Source organism: Drosophila bipectinata, chromosome 3R (assembly GCF_030179905.1).
Source record: "Drosophila bipectinata strain 14024-0381.07 chromosome 3R, DbipHiC1v2, whole genome shotgun sequence".
Classification (NCBI taxonomy): domain Eukaryota; kingdom Metazoa; phylum Arthropoda; class Insecta; order Diptera; family Drosophilidae; genus Drosophila; species Drosophila bipectinata.
This window is the reverse complement of record NC_091739.1, coordinates 12,677,422-12,696,587: the sequence shown is the minus strand read 5'-3', so window position 1 is coordinate 12,696,587 and position 19,166 is coordinate 12,677,422. Positions and strand designations below refer to the sequence as shown.

The following is a 19,166-nucleotide window of genomic DNA, read 5'->3' as shown; positions in this document are numbered from 1 at the left end:
ATCGATCCAAGCAAATGAAACAATTCGCAGAAGATGGACAGGACAACGCTGATGGGATATTGGTTGCATGCGCAAATAATAAAACATTAGAGAAAGGGTATCGGGGATTGTCGGATTGTCGGGAAAAGGGCACATTTGAACTTTTGGGGGGGCGATAGAGGTTTAAAATTTAGACAAGGGGAGGGGCCCAAGTTGTGTGACTTCTTCTCGACTTCTGCCCTTGGCTCCGATGGAATCTGAGGCAAATATGTTCATCTTTTTTTTTTTTTTACAATTTGAAATTGATTTAGTTTTTATTGTTGTTTAATTTTATGTTGATTGGCTTTACAACTATTTTGTTTTCTTATTAAAAATTATGTGTGTGTGTGTTGTAATTCCTTTTACTATTTTACAGACAGTTCTAGCCCAAAAAAAGTTGCTGGATGAGTAGAGGAAGGGTATTCGCTTTTCGTGTGGATGTCACAATTTCTTTCACATCGTGTTTCCTGATTCTTCTTTTTCTTCTGATTACGTTTCTGATTTGTATTTTTTCTTTAAAGGCTAAAATTTAAATTTGCTTAAAAAATGTTTTTTCTCTCCATCCTTTTTTGTTGATTTTTTTTTGTTGTTGTTGTTTTCTTGTGAGGCTGAGTTTTCGTAAAGTAGATTTTGTTTTTTCGCTTAAATTTACGTTTGGGTTATAAATTTAAATGTATATATATTTACGCTTAAAACTTTACACACAACTTAGTTTCATTAAGTTTTGCAGATTTTTGTTTTTGTGTTTTTTTTTTGTGGGTTTTTTTTATGTTCCTTTGCAATTTATATAATTTAATAATAAATTTGTAATTTGCTGGGTTTTGTTGTTTGCTTTCCTTTTCTTTTTGCTTCCATTTTTGTATATAATTTAAAATTATAAACACCCCCAGAATCCCAATTTTTTAGATATATACGCGAGTGTGGTTGTGGTTGTGTGTGAGAAGTGTGGATGTGTTTGGGCGGATGTCGCGTCCTCCTCTTAGGGTCCATAGGCTTCGGAACCAAAATCGAAGAGCCGATCGATGCCCTCGTGTGCGTTCAGGGCATACGGATAATCATTATCGTCCGGCGGATTGATGGACACAAAGGCCATATCGTTGGTGAAGTCTGTAAACGAAAAAGTATCCAAAAATTTTAATAAATTATATTTTCTCAATAAAGACTTAGTCTCGGTTCCAAGGACATTCATATACATATATATAGAGTAGGAGACATAGAGATTTGATAGAGCGAGAGCGAGCGAGAGATGTTGTGGATGCATGTTTGAAATTCACGCCAGAGCTGAATCTCATGGTGCTACAAAATTTCAATTTCAAAATGAACAATTGGCCCTGGAGAGCAGCGGTCAGTGTTGTCAGTGCAGACCCACGAGAATTCAGTTCCAAAATGAATTTGACACGAGGACGATTGCTGACGAGGCGTCGGGTTATATGTCGATATATATATACATACAATATTATACAATTTTGCACAATTATTACAAAAAAATCCTTCTATTTCAAAAGTATGTATTATTGGTTAATGGTTACAGGCACATGTGTGAGAGTGTGAGGTGCTGAATTTTTTGCAATGTAATGAGTTATTTTAAGGGGGTAGGGTTATTATTTACAAGGTTAGTTTGTTTATTTTTTGATATTTTGTTAATATTTATGTTAAATGATTAATACCCTTTTTGATTAATAAACAAAAATAACAAAAATTAAAACTAAACTCAAATTGTCAATTTTGAACTGATTCTCGTTGGCCGAAATAATTTTGAAAAAATGAAACAAAAATAGGTTTTTAAAATATTTTGAAATTTGAAAAAGATTAAGTTTTTTTTTGTTATAAATCTTTAATGTTAACTCTCCCCTTGATAGGTTTTTAGGTTGCTTTGAGGTTGCCACGCTCAGCAAGAACTCAGACTGTGATGTGGGTTTTAAAAGCACGCAGGTCACAGAGAGAGTTCTTGACAAGAGAGCCTCATAGAGATATAGCAGATATCACACTTATTACTCTTATTATTATTATTATTAATATTAACACCGGGTAATAGTGAATGGATGTAGGACTTTTTACAAGATTATTTTTGAGAGATCCTTTTTTCAATTTTAAGGACTTGGATGCATGAATGGAGAGCATTGGAAAGCACTTTTTAAATCTATATATTAAAAGGCATTTAATATAATAGTAGTTACTAATATATATCTCTTATTATCTATTATTACGCCCTCCTCCCCCTCAAACAATACTTACAATCCGAGCCTATATCATTGAAGAGCGCATCCAAACCCTGGAGGGTGACATTGCTGCTGTTGCTATTGGCATCGCAGTCGTCGGCCACACTGCGGCCATGGCTGAAGGGGGATGGCTGATGGGGATCAGCGTTGGCGCCAGCGCCAGCCCCACCGATGCTGCCATAGCCGCTGTCGCCGCCCGCATTGCTGTTGCTGTGATTGCTGCTAGTGTCCGCCACGGCGGCGAACTGCATCTGCAGCGAGCCCATCGCCGATGATGCTCCTCTTCCGGTTGTTCCGGCGGCCCCAGATGATGTTCGCGACGTGCTGGCGGTATCCTCCATGGCACAGTTGTACATGGGTACATCGCTGCGTCGCTGACTGTTGCCGTATCCTATTGTGGGGGGTTGTTGTTGGGTGCTGTTGTTGTTGTTGTTGTTTCTGTTATGACTATTAAGCGTAGTGGTTGCTGTTGTTGTTGTCGTTACTGTTGCGCTACCCGCTGCAATGGCAGCGGCTGCGGCTGCCCGTCGCTGCTTGATGGGTGTGGGCGGCGAGGATTCCGTTAAGCTGCAGAACAGCTCCTGGATTGTGGGCTGTTGCTGGTGCTGCTGCTGGTTGAACTGATGGCTGCGCACCACCGGATTAGTCAGCGTCGGCACCAACTGTCTCAGCTCTACATCCACATCGTCCTCTTCCTGTTGGTGCTGCTGCTGTTGGGCCATTGCCATATCACAAATATTATTATATTCAGGCTGGGACTGCTTGGCGGCATCCTCGATCGATTTGCTAAGGTTGCGTGCCGAGCGATAGGGAGCGGTACCTGCAAAAATACCAATATTAGTATTTTTTTTTCAAGAAATCTTTAAAATTCTAAAGATTACTCACCTAATCCCTTCGTGCTCATGGCATCGATATTGTTAAAGAGCGGATCATTCGGTCGCTGGCTGGTCAGCGGATGCAATCGTGTCGAGGTGGCTGTTCGAACACATCCGGCTCCGGGTGCTCCGACATAGCCGGCGCCCGCAGCCATCGGCGAATTCTCCGGCGTGGTGTCATGGCAGAGGAAGACATTGATCTCCCCGCTATTCTCCGCCTTCACGTAGATCTCACGCGGTAACTTGGTGTTGGGCAACTGGAATTCGCAAAAAAATCACAAAAAAAAAACGATTAAAGAACCAAATACGATTAAAATACAAAAAAAATAAAGATACTGGGGGGTACTGGGGAGATACTAACTAGGGGAAGAGCCCCAAGGGGGGACTTCGAACTGTTGAAATTTTTAAGCGGTCGCCGAACCGCTCGCCAGCAAAAGAGAAACACAAATGAAGTGAGTCCGGAATGAGCAACCATTTTTTTTTTTTTTTTTGCCGCTCGCTTATTTTTAGAAATGATATTTTGCTTTTGCGCTTTTTTCGCTTTTTCGCCCCCCGTCGGTTTCTTTTATTTTTATTTTATATACTATATACCATATATTCTTTTCTGTTGGCGTTGCCACATAGCTTAAACCAAACAAAAGTTAAGTTTTTCATTAAAGAATGTAGCATTTTAATATGTAGTTTTAAGGTTTTTTTTTTTTAGAAATCTAGACACTCTGGCCAAATATTAAGAGATATAGAGAGAGGTACTCTCTTCCTCGCGAGAGTTCATTCAACAGTTCAAGGCGAGCGGAAACATTAAGCGTTTTTTTTTTTTTATAAATAGTGCGGCATCTAAGAGGATTGAGAATCGGCGGCGATTGGAAATAACTTTCTTGACGAGGCCACAAAATTTACTTGATATCAAAATAAAAAATAAAAATATATAAAAAACAAGAAAGGAAAGCTAACTTCGGGCGGAGCCGAAGTTGATATACCCTTGCAGCTAAAACCGGATATATATCGCAAACATCGGATATAGTTGGCCGATCCTTATGATTACATCATAATAAAACCAATTAACTAAAATAAAAAATCTAAAAAAAATGTCCCAAACTTCTATCTTCAAAAACACGAAAGTTGGGTCATTTCCGATCGTTCAGTTATATGGCAGCTATAGGATATAGTCGGCCGATCCTATTGAAATTCGGTAGGATGGATCAACTGGCCAAAAATATAATCTGTATTAAGTTTCAGCTTTCTATCTTCAAAAACACGAAAGTTGGGTCATTTTCGATCGTTCAGTTATATGGCAGCTATAAGATATAGTCGGCCGATCCTTATGAAATTTGGCATGTCGTAATGTTTTGCCAAAAATAGCTTTCCTGTAAAATTTGAACTCTCTAACTCTAAAAACACCAAAGTTATACCATTTCCGATCAATCCGTTATATGGCAGCTATAGGATATAGTCGGCCGATCCGGGCCGTTCCGACTTATATACTGCGTGCAAAGGAAAGAAGGGTGTGTGCAAAGTTTCAAGACGATAGCTTCAAAACTGAGAGACTAGTTCGCGTAGAAACAGACAGACAGACGGACAGACAGACGGACAGACGGACAGACGGACAGACGGACAGACGGACATGCTCATATCAACTCAGGAGGTGATCCTGATCAAGAATATATATACTTTATAGGGTCGGAGATGTCTCCTTCACTGCGTTGCACACTTTTGGACAAAATTATAATACCCTCTGCAAGGGTATAAAAAGATGGGCGGGCGCGCTCTTGGTCGGTGTCGTGTCTGACGCTACGATGGGGGGTCTATAAATAAGCGCCACGTTTAATGGCATGCAGACGCTAAGAAGAAGCACCACTGGGAAAAGCTAGGAAAAGCTCTGACGTCGACACGAGTGTATATAGCAGAGCTATAGGATATATCCACAAAGAGATATTGGCACAAATGGCACAAGATTTTGCAATGAGTCAAGCTATACAAAGTAAATTATAGTTCTTTTTTGAGTTCTTCGCCCTTAGCAACACTGTTAAGCTTGTTAAATCCTTTTTCTAAGCCCTTTACCAACACTCAACAAAAGCTATGTAAAGTAGTAACAGTTCTTCCTCCTCCTTTACCAACACTTTCCTTAAGCTATACAAAACTAACAGTTCTCTCACGGGGTTCCTAACTCTTAGCAACACTGCTTAGCTTAACCCCCATCTTGAACCCTTTACCAACACTCACCACAAGCTTGGCCTCTGGCGGCGCCTTAATCACAATCACAATCTGATCTTTGAACAGATCCACGTTGAGCAGATCGTTTTGCGTGACATAGGCCATCATGCCGCCAGCGTTCTCCACCTCTTGCGTGATCTCCGCCAGATTGGCCCGCATCTGATCAATGGCCTGGTTCAGTTCATTCTCGCGCTGCTCCAGACGCTCCGACTCCGCCTCGATGCGTCGCGATCGCTCCTGGCTGACCATCGACTGGCCGCCACGCCACTGGATATTGTTCTTCGACTTCTTCTCCAGGATCTTGATGCCCTCGAGCACGTTGGTGATGTCGTAGATGCGTCGCTTCTGCACATGCAACCGATTGGATGCCTCGTTCAGGTCCACCACACCGTCGGGCGACTCCTGCAGCAGATCCACAAACTTCTTGGTCAGTATGCCCAGCGAGGTGTCCGCCCGATTGCGATCACCGCTCGACGAACTGGCCGCCGAGGAGGCCAACTGTTGCTGGGGCGTCGACAGGGCGAAGGAGTGATGATGGGCGGCCGACTTGACCACCCGCTCTCCCACATCCTCGTCCACGTCGACGTCAGTACTGTGGCGCAGCAGCTGTTGCCTCTGCTGCTGCGTTGCATATTTGGTTGCCACATTCGTCGTCTGGTAGCCCACCGTCTGGTGGTGGGCGCTCTGTTTGGCTTGTTTCTTCGGGTGGATCTCGTCGCTAACGGCATGTGGTCGGCGTTTAACCTATAATATTAATTAATTAATTAGTTAATTACTTTAACTAATTACTTTTATTAGATAAACCCACCTTGTAGTAATTTGTGATATCATTGGACTTGGTGGCCACCTTGCGGGTCTGTTGCTGCTGCAGTTGCAGTTGACCCGCTGTGGCAGTCGCCCCACCGTGCCCCTTGTCCAGACTGATGTAGACATGATCCCGCAGGTGGGCTGCCACACCGCTGTTACTGTTACTGTTACTGTTGCTGTTACTGTCACTGCTGCTCAGTCCGTGTTCGTAATCATAGTCGAGGGTCTCGTTCTTGATCACGATGTTGTTGTTGTTGTTGTTGATGTTGGTGGTGGTGGTGGTGCCGATAAGATCGTAATTGAGCTTCCGGGCGACCAGTGTGTGTCCACTTGCCCCACCACCTCCACCGCCGTAGAGCTGCTGTTGGCGCGGTGTGTTGCTGCTGGCATTGTTGCTGCTGTTGTTGTTGTTGTTGGGGGCAACAGTTAGAAAGAACTTGGACATTGCGCTGCAGTTCTGTCTCGCTCAGCTCTCACTCTTTTTTTCTCTCTGTGTAGCTTTGTGGGTGTGTGTGTCGCGCTTTTAAGGTTCTGTTAGGTTCGCCTCGTGCGGCGATCGCTGTGTGTATTTTGTAGCATACTTTTGAGCACTGCCCTCAAAAAGTTGCCACTCGATTGGAAAATCAGCGCTCTCTCTCTCTGGTGTCCGTTAACTTATTGTACTTCTTGTTTATCGCTCTTTTCTCTCTTGATCTCGATCTGTCTCTGTCTCTCTCTTTTTTTTTGCGCTTATCAACTAAATTAGCACCTAAGGATTCTTCACATCTGCAAAAAAAAAAAAAAACAAAATAGTTAAGGTTAAATACATAACAATGATATCGTAGTTTATTTATAGCTTGACCTCATTTTCTTAATATTTTATGCATTTGGCACATTAAACTTTTGATCTGTTTTTGGACTTTCCGTTGTATCTACACGAGTTTGTATATTTGTTTTTATTTTTTTTACCTCAGTTGCCATTCATTCCAGTGAACAACAACAAATTAAAATGCGCCCCGACAAGCTAACGAACGAATGTATGTATGTATGGAAATGCAAATAAATGCGAAACGAAAGGCGAGCGGTAAAAGAAAACAATTGCACGACTATAATAAAAAAAAAAAGAGCCACCAAAGCAGGTAAATAACAAGAAGCTCTGACGCTTTTTGTGATAAAGCTGATATAGTGCTCTATATAGCACTCCCTGATATACTTTTGACTTGTTAACAAAATAATTGAAATCAAGACCCAACTACCACAAAGATATCTTGAATTGCCAAAATATCTCTAAGCTCCAATGAACCGGATTGCTCTGAAGCATGCCGAAACTATTTCGGAATGTTCGGAAGAGGAAGACGCGCTTAAAGTTCGCGCACAAAATGTCAATAAACTCGGCGAAAAAAAAAAATAAAGGGGGGAAACAAAAAATATTAAACAATCAATATATAGCCATGGCCGGCTCAGCGTGAAGAATCAAAAGAAGAAACAGGCAGCAAAGGCAACAAACGCAAAAGAAGAGAAGGCCCAGGTAAACAGAAGATAGAAACAAGAAAAGCCATCACAGGTAACGAAGAAAATAACGTTATTACTACTATAGTGTGGACGGGGCCCGGCTTCAACCGCTTTTGGCCAAAAACGCGAGACAGGGCCAGTTTAGAGACCCAAGAACACTGAGAGAAATTAATAAGAGTTTTAGTTTAAACAAAAAAAAATGAGGCCTCTAAAGCCAAAATTTATTTATTTTATAAATAATTATAAATATCAAAATTAAAAAATTAAATTTATGAAATTATCCCCTGTCTACCTTGAAGATCTACCTTCATTAGAGGCCTGAATGTTAACCTCATTCGTGGCTAAACGAGGCAGCATGAATGGAAGACGACAACAACAAATTATAAAGCTCAAATGAGCGTAAAAAATAAGGGTAAATAAAAAAGGTTTAAAAAAAATAAGGTAATTATCGTTAGCCCTGCATGCGATAAAAATTTGCATGGATCAAAAAAAAAACGGTTAGCTAAAGGGGTACTTAATACTTGTGCTCTTTTTCAAACTCCACTAACTCCAGATAGTGGTTCTTACAGCAAGTAGTCGAAAAAGCTGAATGAAAGATTGCGAAACTAAATGCCAGAAAGTAAAAAGAAACCAAAGACGGCTTAAAAGTCACATGGAATTTGCTGACATTTTCAAGATATGGAAGCCAGAGCGGTGGACAGGTAGACAGACCAACGAAATTGATGTTGCACAGTGGCCTTCAAAGGCGAAAAAAAGGTCTTATGGAAATCCACCGGATTTTATAACAACTAACAACAGTTATAACAAAGGTCCAGAAATATTTAAAAATACCATTTTATTTTAACTTAAATTTGCATTAGATTTTAAACAAAACATGCCCACTGTGCCAGCTTTAGACCTTTCTATCTATCTCCCTTTCCTTATAAGCCATCTCGCTTCCACTAAATTGCAGACAGCGTTGGCGGCAACCCAACTCCTCTTCGTTTTTTTTCACCCTTTTTTGTAGCATCCCCATTAGCCCCAAAGCTTTGCACTGATTTTTCAAGCGTGTGTTAATGCGTTAGTATGTGTTTTTCGAAAAAAAACAACATGAATAATAAAAAATAAAAACGGTATCTGCTTACAGGCGAACGAGCTCAGGTAATTCAAGTCCCATACAAGGAAATCAATCATATACTCTCTCTCTACCGCTCTCTTAAAAAAAAACTTTAAAGTGCAGAAATATGGGGGCCGGACAAAAGAGAAGGAGAGCAGTAGTAGGGGAATACCAGGTAGGTCTGGCCGATTGAAATTTCCAATTTAAATTTCTTTTGATCGGCACGCAAAAAAGCGAACAAGTAGCTGGAAATATTATCAGAGATTTGGCATCTAAAATTACAGTAGAGAGTATAAGATTACCAAAAATACAGAAAAACAACAAAATTTAACAAGAAATATACTGAGGGGGGAAGGAGTAAAGGTGATCTTGAGATACAATAAAGAATTTAATTAAAAACCAGTTAGTAATTTAACTTAAGCCCTGAAGTAGAAATCTATATCTTGAAAAGAAAGTATCTTGTATCTTGTATCTATTTAATAACAACTTCTAAGTGCACTTGTCGGTCATCACATAAAAAAAAAAAAACAAATAACAGCAACTGGTAAGAGAAGAAGAGGAAAAAAAATAACATTATGCAAACAGGGAAATAAACATCAAAATAGGAAAACAAGAAAAATCGTGGAAAATGTGGCCTACACCGCAAATAAATAACAAGTTGTTTATTCCACAAGTATGTGTTGTACGTACGTATATTTCCCATCTCTCTCATTTCAATCAACATTCGAGGCAACAGCGCGCAGCGCATCGGCAGCAGCATTAGCTAGAATAGCTTTTCTTTGCTTTTCGTTCTACAATTTCGTATGACTGATAAAGGAAAAGGCCAGAGAATACACATAATGTAGAGGCCAAGTAAATAATTTCAAGGGGGTTCGTGAGGAAAAGCGGTGTGAGTGGGTGGGGTGGGGAGTGGGTAGGCAGCCAAGCGACTCAAGGCACGCAATGCGGTGACTTTTGATAGCGATTGCCCCCCTACCCGGCTGTCTTTAATTTCAAATTAGTAAAGGTAAGCAACGAGAAGGAAAGGTTTTCAGAGGTGGCAGGTTGAATTACACAACTTACTCTCTAATTTAATATTAAAAGCCTAAAACCTTTAATTGAATTGTATACTCCCCAAAGATACAAATTCAATCCCCTCTTAATTGCCTCTATTACTCTTGCAGCATAACTGTAATTCTCTAACATGCCAATTTACCGTTATTAATTATAAAGTCATGCATTTACATGCTTTTAATTATGCATTTAATATTTGAGCACATGCACACTCATGCTCAGGCACACCCCACTCACACACCCACACAAGCTTAATACTAAAAATTTCGCTTTCTTTTTGCACATGATTTTGCATGCGCAGTAGAAATGTGGAAAGAGGGGCGGGTGGGACAAATGAAATAAATACAAAGGTGTTAAGGCAACAACAATTGCAATTTGAAAAAAAAATAAAAGCAAAGAGGACATGAATTTTGGGGGAGAGAGTAAGCGAGACAGCGATTGAGATGCCAACAAGCAAGAGAGTAAAAGCCGGCCTGAGGTAACAGCTGTTACTCGTAGACAGAATCCACATGGGGGGATCTAGCCGGTGGGCTTTTTCGATAATTACTGGTCCCCCAAAATATGGCCCGGATCAGGTTTTGTCTCTGCTTTCTTAATTTTTTTAAGCCAATTACATTCGCGCCAAAGCTTCTTACTGTTGTTTGCCCACTAAACATTCGAGGCTTAACCCAAAAACGCCAATCAGCCAGTGATATCTAATTTGCACACGACTGCAAACACAAGAAACTAGAAAAAAGAGGAAAAGTAAAAGACACGTAGAAAGAAATAGTAAAATACAAATACAATACAAAAATGCCCACTTAACATTACACTGTTATAAGCCTCGCCTTCGTGCTTCGATTGAGAAAGCCAAAAATAATTGCCAACTGGATGGGTCGCTCGACGGTGGAGAAAAAAAAATAAAAGCCGACTGAGAGAAACGAGAGAGTGTGAGAGAAGGGAGCTTTATATCCAGGGAGAGGCGCACAAAATGCGTCGCAAAATATTTCGCCCACAGAAAATTGCAAACAAAAAGACAAAACACACACATATAGGGGAAGGAAACTTTTTCGTGTGTAGTGTGTGGGTGTGGAAATTCAATGCCGGCTAACGGGAAAATTCGGGGAACTCCCCCGCCCTTAGAATACATAATGTGCATAATATACTGGACTTGGCGCGGCACGGCTTGGCTTGTCCATATTCCCAACGATGACGCATTTCTCACTGAATCGAAAAAAAAATAAATAAAAAGGCCTGATAACAGAGGCCATTTATTGTATATAGTATGGCTATATAGTGGTTTGTTGTTTGCCACATACCGCGATTAGGTATATATTGTTTGCACAGATAGATCGAGTGTTAAAATACACCAAATTAGCAACAAAATCACTTCCCAGTCACCTCTGGTAAATAAAAGTCCACCTTAATCTAAGGGCGCCATAAAATGAAAAAAAAAGAGTAGCCGCCGATCGAGCAAACACAAATAAAACCCTAAAATATGATGAAAACTCACTTGAAAGTAACGTTATCTGTTGCTCGAAAAAAATACTTATTGTTCTAGAAATGGGATCATGAATGAGTGGGGTAGTGGTGGTGGCTAGCCGGTATCAGTTTTTAAAAGTTATTAGCGGGTTTTAAACCATAATGATTAATGGGTTTTCAAAAAACGCACCTATAGATTGGAATTTTGGAAATATTGTGTCGCTTCTTACTCGCTGATATATCACACACGCAACAATAACAATTAGCTCTGCTTCCTCTTGCTCATTGAATATCACACACGTTTTACTGTAGAGGAGGGGGGGGAGTCTTTTTATTACTTATGTATTTCTTTTTTTATATAACTATTATCGCCTCTATATACTGCTCTGCTTGTATTCAGTCTGTGGGAACATTGGGCATTTATTTTTTTAAGATTTCTTCTATATGTACTATTCTATTATATTCTGTGCGTGACGTCAGCAGTTCGAGCATTGGTTGTTTTTGTTGTAGATATCACATAATTGTTACACGCGCGCCTCGCACTTTTTTTTTTTTTATTTTTTCAGAGTCCGTGTCGTCCGCTCGGTTTTCGGAGTTTTGCAGCAGTGGCAGTCTTTTGGTGTTTTATTGGAGCTCAGTTTTCCATTTTCCACACACACACGACGTTTTTACATTTTTGCGGACGAGCGATGAAAAGCGAACTACAAAACTTCTTGGGCCGCAAGCTAGCTATATTTTGTATTTTGCCGTGTCTTTTTGGAGTTGACTTCGACGTCGCAGTCGCTGTCGCGCAGTCGGCGTTGGCCGAGGCAGAGCTACTCTTTGCCGGAGAAAAACGCGAGGGAGTCGCCGGGAGAGAGAGAGAGTCAGCGTAAAGTGGGCAGATTACGTTAAACCAGAGAAATCGTAAGCTTATAACGTAATCAATTATTCTTAACAGCGGAGACGATGCACACCTTGTTGTAGTTGTTGTTGTTGCTGCTGCCCTTCCTTAACGTCACTTCAGTCTTGTACTCAGCTTATCAATTAAGTTTATACTAAAATTAAATTCTTTCCGCGACTTATTACGTTTCGTTTTTCAGCTGACACACGTGTGTGTGGCGGATTTTTGTCGCGAGCGACAATACGACGCGACCGGCGGAACGGAGCTGCGAGCGACAAATGACCGGATTGCCGGGGCCGGCCAGCTGAGAGAGTATTCGCCGCGGCGAATTGCCGGCAGCAGAGCAGCTGATTGAGAGTGGGAGCTGAGAGTGGAACGTAGTTTGAATGAAAAAGACCGGTTGTGCACTGAAAAAAAAAGCTTTTGCTTGCCACTAAATTATTTGAGTAATTTTCATTTTGTTAAGAGCCCCCTTGGGGGATAGCTTTTGCAGACCCCTACACGCGGCTTTTGAGTGGGAGAGGGCTATCGGCCCCCATCACTCTCGGCTCAAAAATTTGCCGGCTACAATTCTCTCAGACGGAAGTGGTCGACGTCGCTGTTACCGCACCCACAACGGCAGCGACGTTAGCAGAAGCAGAGAAACCGCGACAGAGGCTACAAGAGGCAGCAGAGCACCATCCCCTCCAGACTTAATTTTCGCTTACAAATACTCTACTTTTATGTGTATATGGTTTATTTAATAAAAGTAAGCATTTAGTTTATTTCCAAGTGTATTTCAAAATAATTATTGCCATTTTTCTTGTAATTATTATCAACTTTATTGATATGGCAAGCCTGGGGAATAACGTAGGCTATGGTATCGAGCTCCCAGGGGCTCTTTCTTAGAAAATTTCAAAACGCGATAAAATTAAAATTTTTACAAAATGATAAGCCTTATTTATGATTAAAATTTAGAACTTTTTATTGAAGATTTATTATTTTTTTTTTTTTTAAATAGGTTAACAGCAACTTGTTTAAATATTTAAATAGTCAGAAACTGCCTCATACTGTAGACTTTTGTTTTATTTATTAAAACAGCGCTTAACCCCATTACGTTTTTAATCAAAAAACAATCTTTCATCTCTTTTCCAATCCCTGTAGATACAAAAGTATCTCAGAAATATCTCCGATCTTTCCCACAAATTCTACCACTCATATCAGACTGTGTCTCAGCCATCACCCCACCTCAGATAAAATGTAATCTGCTTTCCTGTTTTTTCAATTTCTATTAATTTTTTTTTGTGCAATTTTTTGGGTTCCTCTTGAGGCTGTGCTGCATCCTTAAGATTTTTTTTTGTGGAGATTTGTGTGAGAAGAGGAGGCCGCCCGTGAGTGTGATATTTTTTTTTACATTTCCCATAAACCAGACCAGACACCACCACCAAGCTAAGGAGACTCACCCCTCTCAGACACTGAGAAGAACTTTGGCCTACCCCCTCCCCGATTCTACGATTCTCCGATTCTCCGGCATATGCAATTAGAGTATCTCTATGCTTGATTTTTTTTTTCCTTCTTTTTTTTTGCAACATTTTTTTTTTTTTTGTTCTCTAGTAGTAGGAACCGGGGGAACTTCCCACGATCCTTGGGTGGACTTTTGTACTTTGGAAGACATTTTTTATGGGCGCAGTGTCATAAATACTTTTAATTAACTGGAAATGCGTGCGTGGTTTCTGCAAGAGTGTGTGTGTGTGTGTATCTGTGTATCCGTTTCTCTGGGGCGTGAGTTATCCAGAGGCGTATTTACCATAATTTGCTTGATTTTTTCCCGTATGTCATATCGTATATTGTAGACAGGGTTGGAGTTGGAGGAGTTGGGTTGGACAATGTGGTGGCATAGATACCGATTAACACAAGCGCGTTGGGTACATATTTGAGCAGATGTTATGTTTTTTTTGTTTTTGGATCTTGGATCATTGAACTCATTTGGCCAAATAAGGCTTAGACACTTGTTTTGGACATTTTTGCAATATAGTAGGTGTGTTTAGAGAGCTCTACAAGTGGTTAGTGAGTCTTACTAAGTAAGGAAATATAATTCCCGAAAATTCAATAAAAATCCGAAGCATCCTGCCCTCCGACCTCGTATCCTTTTTGTTAATTTCCAACCCAGACGCATTTAGCCGGCAGCGTTTCAAGTCTGAGAGCCCAAAGGAATTGCGTCAAGCATTCATCATGATTCCCTGCTCCTCCGTAGCCTCCTTGCATCCTCCATATCCTCTCTCCTTTTTCCCAATTCTTCCCATCAACGTCAGAGCATCAACAGAGCAACCCCTTTGCCTCTAGTGTTGGGGTGCAAAAATATGTTTGCAGCCTTGCCCAGCTTATATCCTATATAGTATAGTACCCCCCCCCCCCCCCCCCCCCCAACCCAACACCGCCACCCCCTGATAGCCACCAAGGAGCCAGACATATGGGAAATGAAAGAGAGTTGCTTGGGAAAGACAGAGAGAGAGAGAGAGAGGGCAGGGCTGGAGAGGAAACCACGACGCCGGCATGGAATGCAATCAGCAAGGAAACTACTTGAGAATCTCAAGCCATGGCGCGATATTCAAATTTGAAAATAAAAGTGAAACAAAGAGGGGTGGGAAGGGGGAGGGGGAGGTGGAGGGGGACTAGGTGGCAGAGGCAGAGACGAATGTTGACGTTGACGTCGCCGCCTGTTTGACAGAATGTCAGTCAGGGCTCTTGAGAGCCAAAGAGGGGAGTTTTTTTTTATTATTTTTTATTACAGAGCCAGCTTACAAAACGCACTTAAAGAAAATTAAAAAAATAAATAATATATTTTGATATAAGAAATATTATAAATGAAAGCAGAGAAGCTACTATTCTAACCTAAAAAATAAAATTTTTTCTTAAAAAATCTAAAATCGAAGTCTAAAGTCTCTCATAATTTCTTTAAAATTTGATTGCTTCTCATCCTGACTTCCGTCTTGCCTCTGGCAGCTAGTAACCTTTATTGAACACCTTGTGGCATCTCCTGCCTTTCAACGAAATTGCTTGTGTCTGGGCTGGAGTGGTACTTTTCACCACCCACTGCCAGGACCCACCAGGTCTGGTCTAGTTTTCCACACGAATTGCAAATTAATTTGATTTGAATCGTAATTATGGCTATAGACATCCGAAGGGAGGCTATTAAAGTGCTACATTAATGCGGTAATTGAGAAGAAATTGCCATAAATACCATATTCTATCAATTGACTCTATTTATAGGCAGTGCTTGTGTTTGGAAAACTACCACAGAATGTTAAGACAATGCTTACGAATTACCAGTCACATTGAGACGTGCGAGAGAAGTACCTAGAAGTGGACTACTACCTGTCCGCCCTAACTGCGCGAGTACCGCGAGATTGCCCAACAAACTCACAGATACTCTGACAGCCAGATACATTTTATATGGTTAGACAATCTGGGTTTTTTTTTGGGTTTTTAATGTTGGCTAGCTCTCTCAAAACACGTTCATTGAACTTTTCTCTATCCTGCTCTGTCGCTCTTGCAACAAAATGGAATTCCTATTAATTTTTAATTATACATCTACTCAGAAGTAAAAAGAAGAACATCTTTAAAAGGTGATAAGATATTAAATAAACCCACAGAGCAGACAAGAAAGATTCTTTATTTCTTCAATAACAATACTTACACAATTAACGCCTTGATCGAGCAGTTATAAGATGTAATCCAAAGTACCAGATAGTGTAATTTTTGTATTTTGTTTAAAATTTAAATATAAAAACTTAATTCAACGTGTAAAATAATTTATAATAAATAATTAAGCGTTAATTGGCTTTAAAAGAATTTGGCTTTTTTTTAATAAAATTTAGAAAGTAATTTAAGAATTAAAATACAACAATTTTGGAATAGAACACTTAATAATAATGAGATTTTGAAAAAGAACTTGTTTAACACGAAACTTTTAATAATAAATAACAAAATAGAAAAAATAGAAGAAAACTTGAAAGAATTTTAATTATTGCAAAAATTTAGATAATTTTTATGTTTTTATTTGTTTTTGTCATATAACAGTCATGATTTGTTGCTTTTTTAGACTTGTATCCTTGAAATCCATAGTGTAGATTTTGTTTTTATGGGTTTTCTTTTTTTTTTTGGGAATAACAGATCACTTTGTAAGCGGATGTCGGTTGTATCTTGCAGATACTTTTAACAATTTCACTTGGCGTAGTTGCAGTTGTGTATTATTGTTAACGATAATTTTTAACAATAACAAGATATTAACAAATAACGCGCGAAATAACGAAATATCGATCTGAAAGATCCGGGAGATCCGCTGATCACTTCCACTTTCTGCTGCGTTCGATTCGTAAATGTTGCGTACTTCTTGTCTCGCCACAAAACCAAATTCCAAAAAAAAAAAAACTAAGCCGAGAGAAAAGGAAGAAGAGGAAGCAGAGAAAGAGAGGAGAGCGCCGAGAAAACAGGAATGCAATTGCAGGGCAGGGCAGGGCAGGAACGATCATGTGTGCGAGTGCGTAAGGGAATGAGACGGAGAATTCGTAACGGGGCGTATGGAGAGAAGGAATGCAGCAGCAAACGGCAGCGACAGGGACCAGGAGGAGGGAGGGTAACAAAAAGCATAAGGGAGGATAATGCATTCAGACCAACTGAGAGCAAAAGGAGAACCTCTCCTCCACGTCAAGGGGAGGAGAGAGAGGAAAGCTTTTCACCGAGGTGGCCCGGACTTCCAAACAATAGACGTCTGTCTGGACGAGGATTTTTAGGGCCTTTTGTTCCAAAATCCTTGATTGACTAAATGACCGAACTGCCGAAAACCAGGAAATAGAATGAAGGACTTGGTAAGAAGGGTTTTTAGGGTTTAGGAGGGATATCCTAGCAGTTAGGGCTTTTTAATAATTTCTATTGCCTGCTTATGGGCGCAGATACTTCTAAAAAGAGTTACATTTCTTCAAAACTACAAAAATTTTATAGTTAAAGCTCTTTTAAAAAATATATTGCCTACTTATGGGCGCTGAAACCTTTGTTCCATAACCCATTTTCAAAGTAGACCTCTATTTCCATCAAAACTATATACATTTTTCTTAGAAACCATCTCAAGTGAGAGTCAATTATCGTAGACTCGTGGTACTGAGACGAAAAAAGTTGCCTGACCTGAAAACCTGAGAGGGCCTCTTCTGTACCGCGATCATCAAGATCATAATGATGTTGACAGGTGCTAATTGCTAGCCTAGGTCTACATACACTCGACCATAGGTCCATTGAACTCCGGACACACAATAAATTACTACAGTGACTACAAGTTAACCGAAGAACAAAACAAGGAACATGACGCGTTTTAATGGTCATGCAAATAATCCAACAAAAGAAGTCCAAATCAACCGGAAATCATCATCGGAAGAGGAAAGTGAGGGAAATTCGGGGAATCGAAATCGCAATCGCACGATCGGCAGTGACTTAATAATAGGGAACAGGACACGTCTCCTGGGAAGAAGGAGAATATTAAGCTTTAAAGTTTTGTCTTAAAAAGTACTTAGATTTAAGATATAACAGCATTTCAAAACCATTTCCTTTCAAAAAAATATATAATTGCTTTCTAAAATCGTAATGGTTAACACTCCCCATAAAAGAAGTGTCCTTTCAACCCACCTTAGACACAGACTCTGGCGGATATGAGACAGGAGATTAACTTGCCGCCCTGTCTAGCCCCAAAACCCCCGAAAAAAAAAATATTAAAAATTACATTAATTGCCAACCAGTACTGTACAGAGTGAGGTCCTGCTGGAGCAGTACAGACTGCCCAGGACATTGCACTGAGGAAAGGTGAGGTTGCGAGAGGCAAGAAGAGAGTTCGTGTTGCACTCGGGGGTTCGATGAGGTTTGACAGAGGGTCTCTGACTGACGTATTGCTCTTCTCTGTACATACATACATACATATATATATAGTAAGTAAGGAAAATAGTTTGCAGCTGTCGCTTTATGGCTTTGACTACTGCTGCCACACACACACACTGACACATACATATGCAAACAAACCTTCTTAGCGCATGCCACATTCAAGCAAAGGGGAGTTGGAAAGAAACGCTGCAAGGATCTTACAAAACATTCCTACAGATGGCAGACGTCGCAAAGGGGTCACAGCAGTCCTTACAGGATCCTAAAGGAACCAGTATCGTATAAGAACAGTCCGGGTAGAGGGATGTGTGAAAGATCTTAGCGGAAAAGTATCGATCAATTGGTATTACCACTTGTGGCTGTCTAGGATACTCCAACATCTGTTGTTTAGATTTCAGCTTTAAAGGATTAAAGGAGGGGGTCATTCTTTATTATTTTAATGGGTTTTTAAACCCTAAAAATTAATTCTTAGTCTTAAAGTTTCATTAGCAAGTACTAAGCTAAGGTGACTACCTGGACTACCTTTGCCACCGGTCCTACCGATCTGATCTGAAGTAATCTGGTCTGGTCTTGGTGTTGGACCCAAAAACCAAACCCCAGGCAGGGGCTACACCGGTTTTCAAATTTGGGATATATTGCCGGGTCGGGCTGGCTGGGTCGGGACCGGCGCACGTTTTCTTCGTTTCGTTCATTTCAGCTATTTTAAGTAACAATAACGAGGAGGAGCCGAGCGGGCCAAGGCGGCCAGGCGGCGACAAAAAGCCGCCTTTGCCTGTTGAGAAACCTTCGGGCCAAGTACCAAGTACATTCATAAGAGAAGCGGCGGCCTCAAATGTCCCAGGTTGAGATTCAGGTTCAGGTTGAGACTACACTGAGAGAAAAATCAGAGAATATATTTTATTCCTTATAAAAGGACACCCCTTTAGAATAATACATCTCTGAAAACAATATTCAACTATAACCTTAAGTTAACCCATTTTTCTTCCAGTGCATGTACCACATAGGTAGACGATCTCTACCTTCTCCTTCTCGGCAGCCATCTCTTTCGCTCCTAAAGCGCTGTGCTTTTGTTTTTCCCATTCAGAGAATTCCAGGAAATTTTTCGATCAGTAATCTTCAGCGCCTTTGTTGTTGCGTTTCCTATGAAGCAA

The 19,166-nt window shown here is 40.5% G+C and overlaps 1 protein-coding gene across 3 annotated transcripts in view; it reads right to left on the bottom strand.

Annotated features, from left to right (window-relative positions):
• Positions 1-220: 220 nt before the first annotated feature.
• Positions 221-19,166, bottom strand: part of E2f1 (E2F transcription factor 1) — a 35,249-nt gene continuing 16,303 nt past the window's right edge. Inside the window, exons 1-6 of one of the 3 annotated variants that reach the window (XM_017247825.3) lie at positions 15,791-15,844; positions 6,132-6,895; positions 5,333-6,067; positions 3,123-3,369; positions 2,254-3,057; positions 221-1,125 (exon numbers count right to left, since the gene is read on the bottom strand). In XM_017247825.3, the coding sequence (XP_017103314.2) occupies positions 998-1,125; positions 2,254-3,057; positions 3,123-3,369; positions 5,333-6,067; positions 6,132-6,575 (2,358 nt within the window). In that variant the 5' untranslated portion in view covers positions 6,576-6,895; positions 15,791-15,844 and the 3' untranslated portion in view covers positions 221-997. Of the gene's footprint in view, positions 1,126-2,253; positions 3,058-3,122; positions 3,370-5,332; positions 6,068-6,131; positions 6,896-11,421; positions 12,167-15,790; positions 15,845-19,166 lie in introns of those variants that run through there. The other 2 variants (XM_017247824.3, XM_017247822.3) reach the window with 2 other exon arrangements.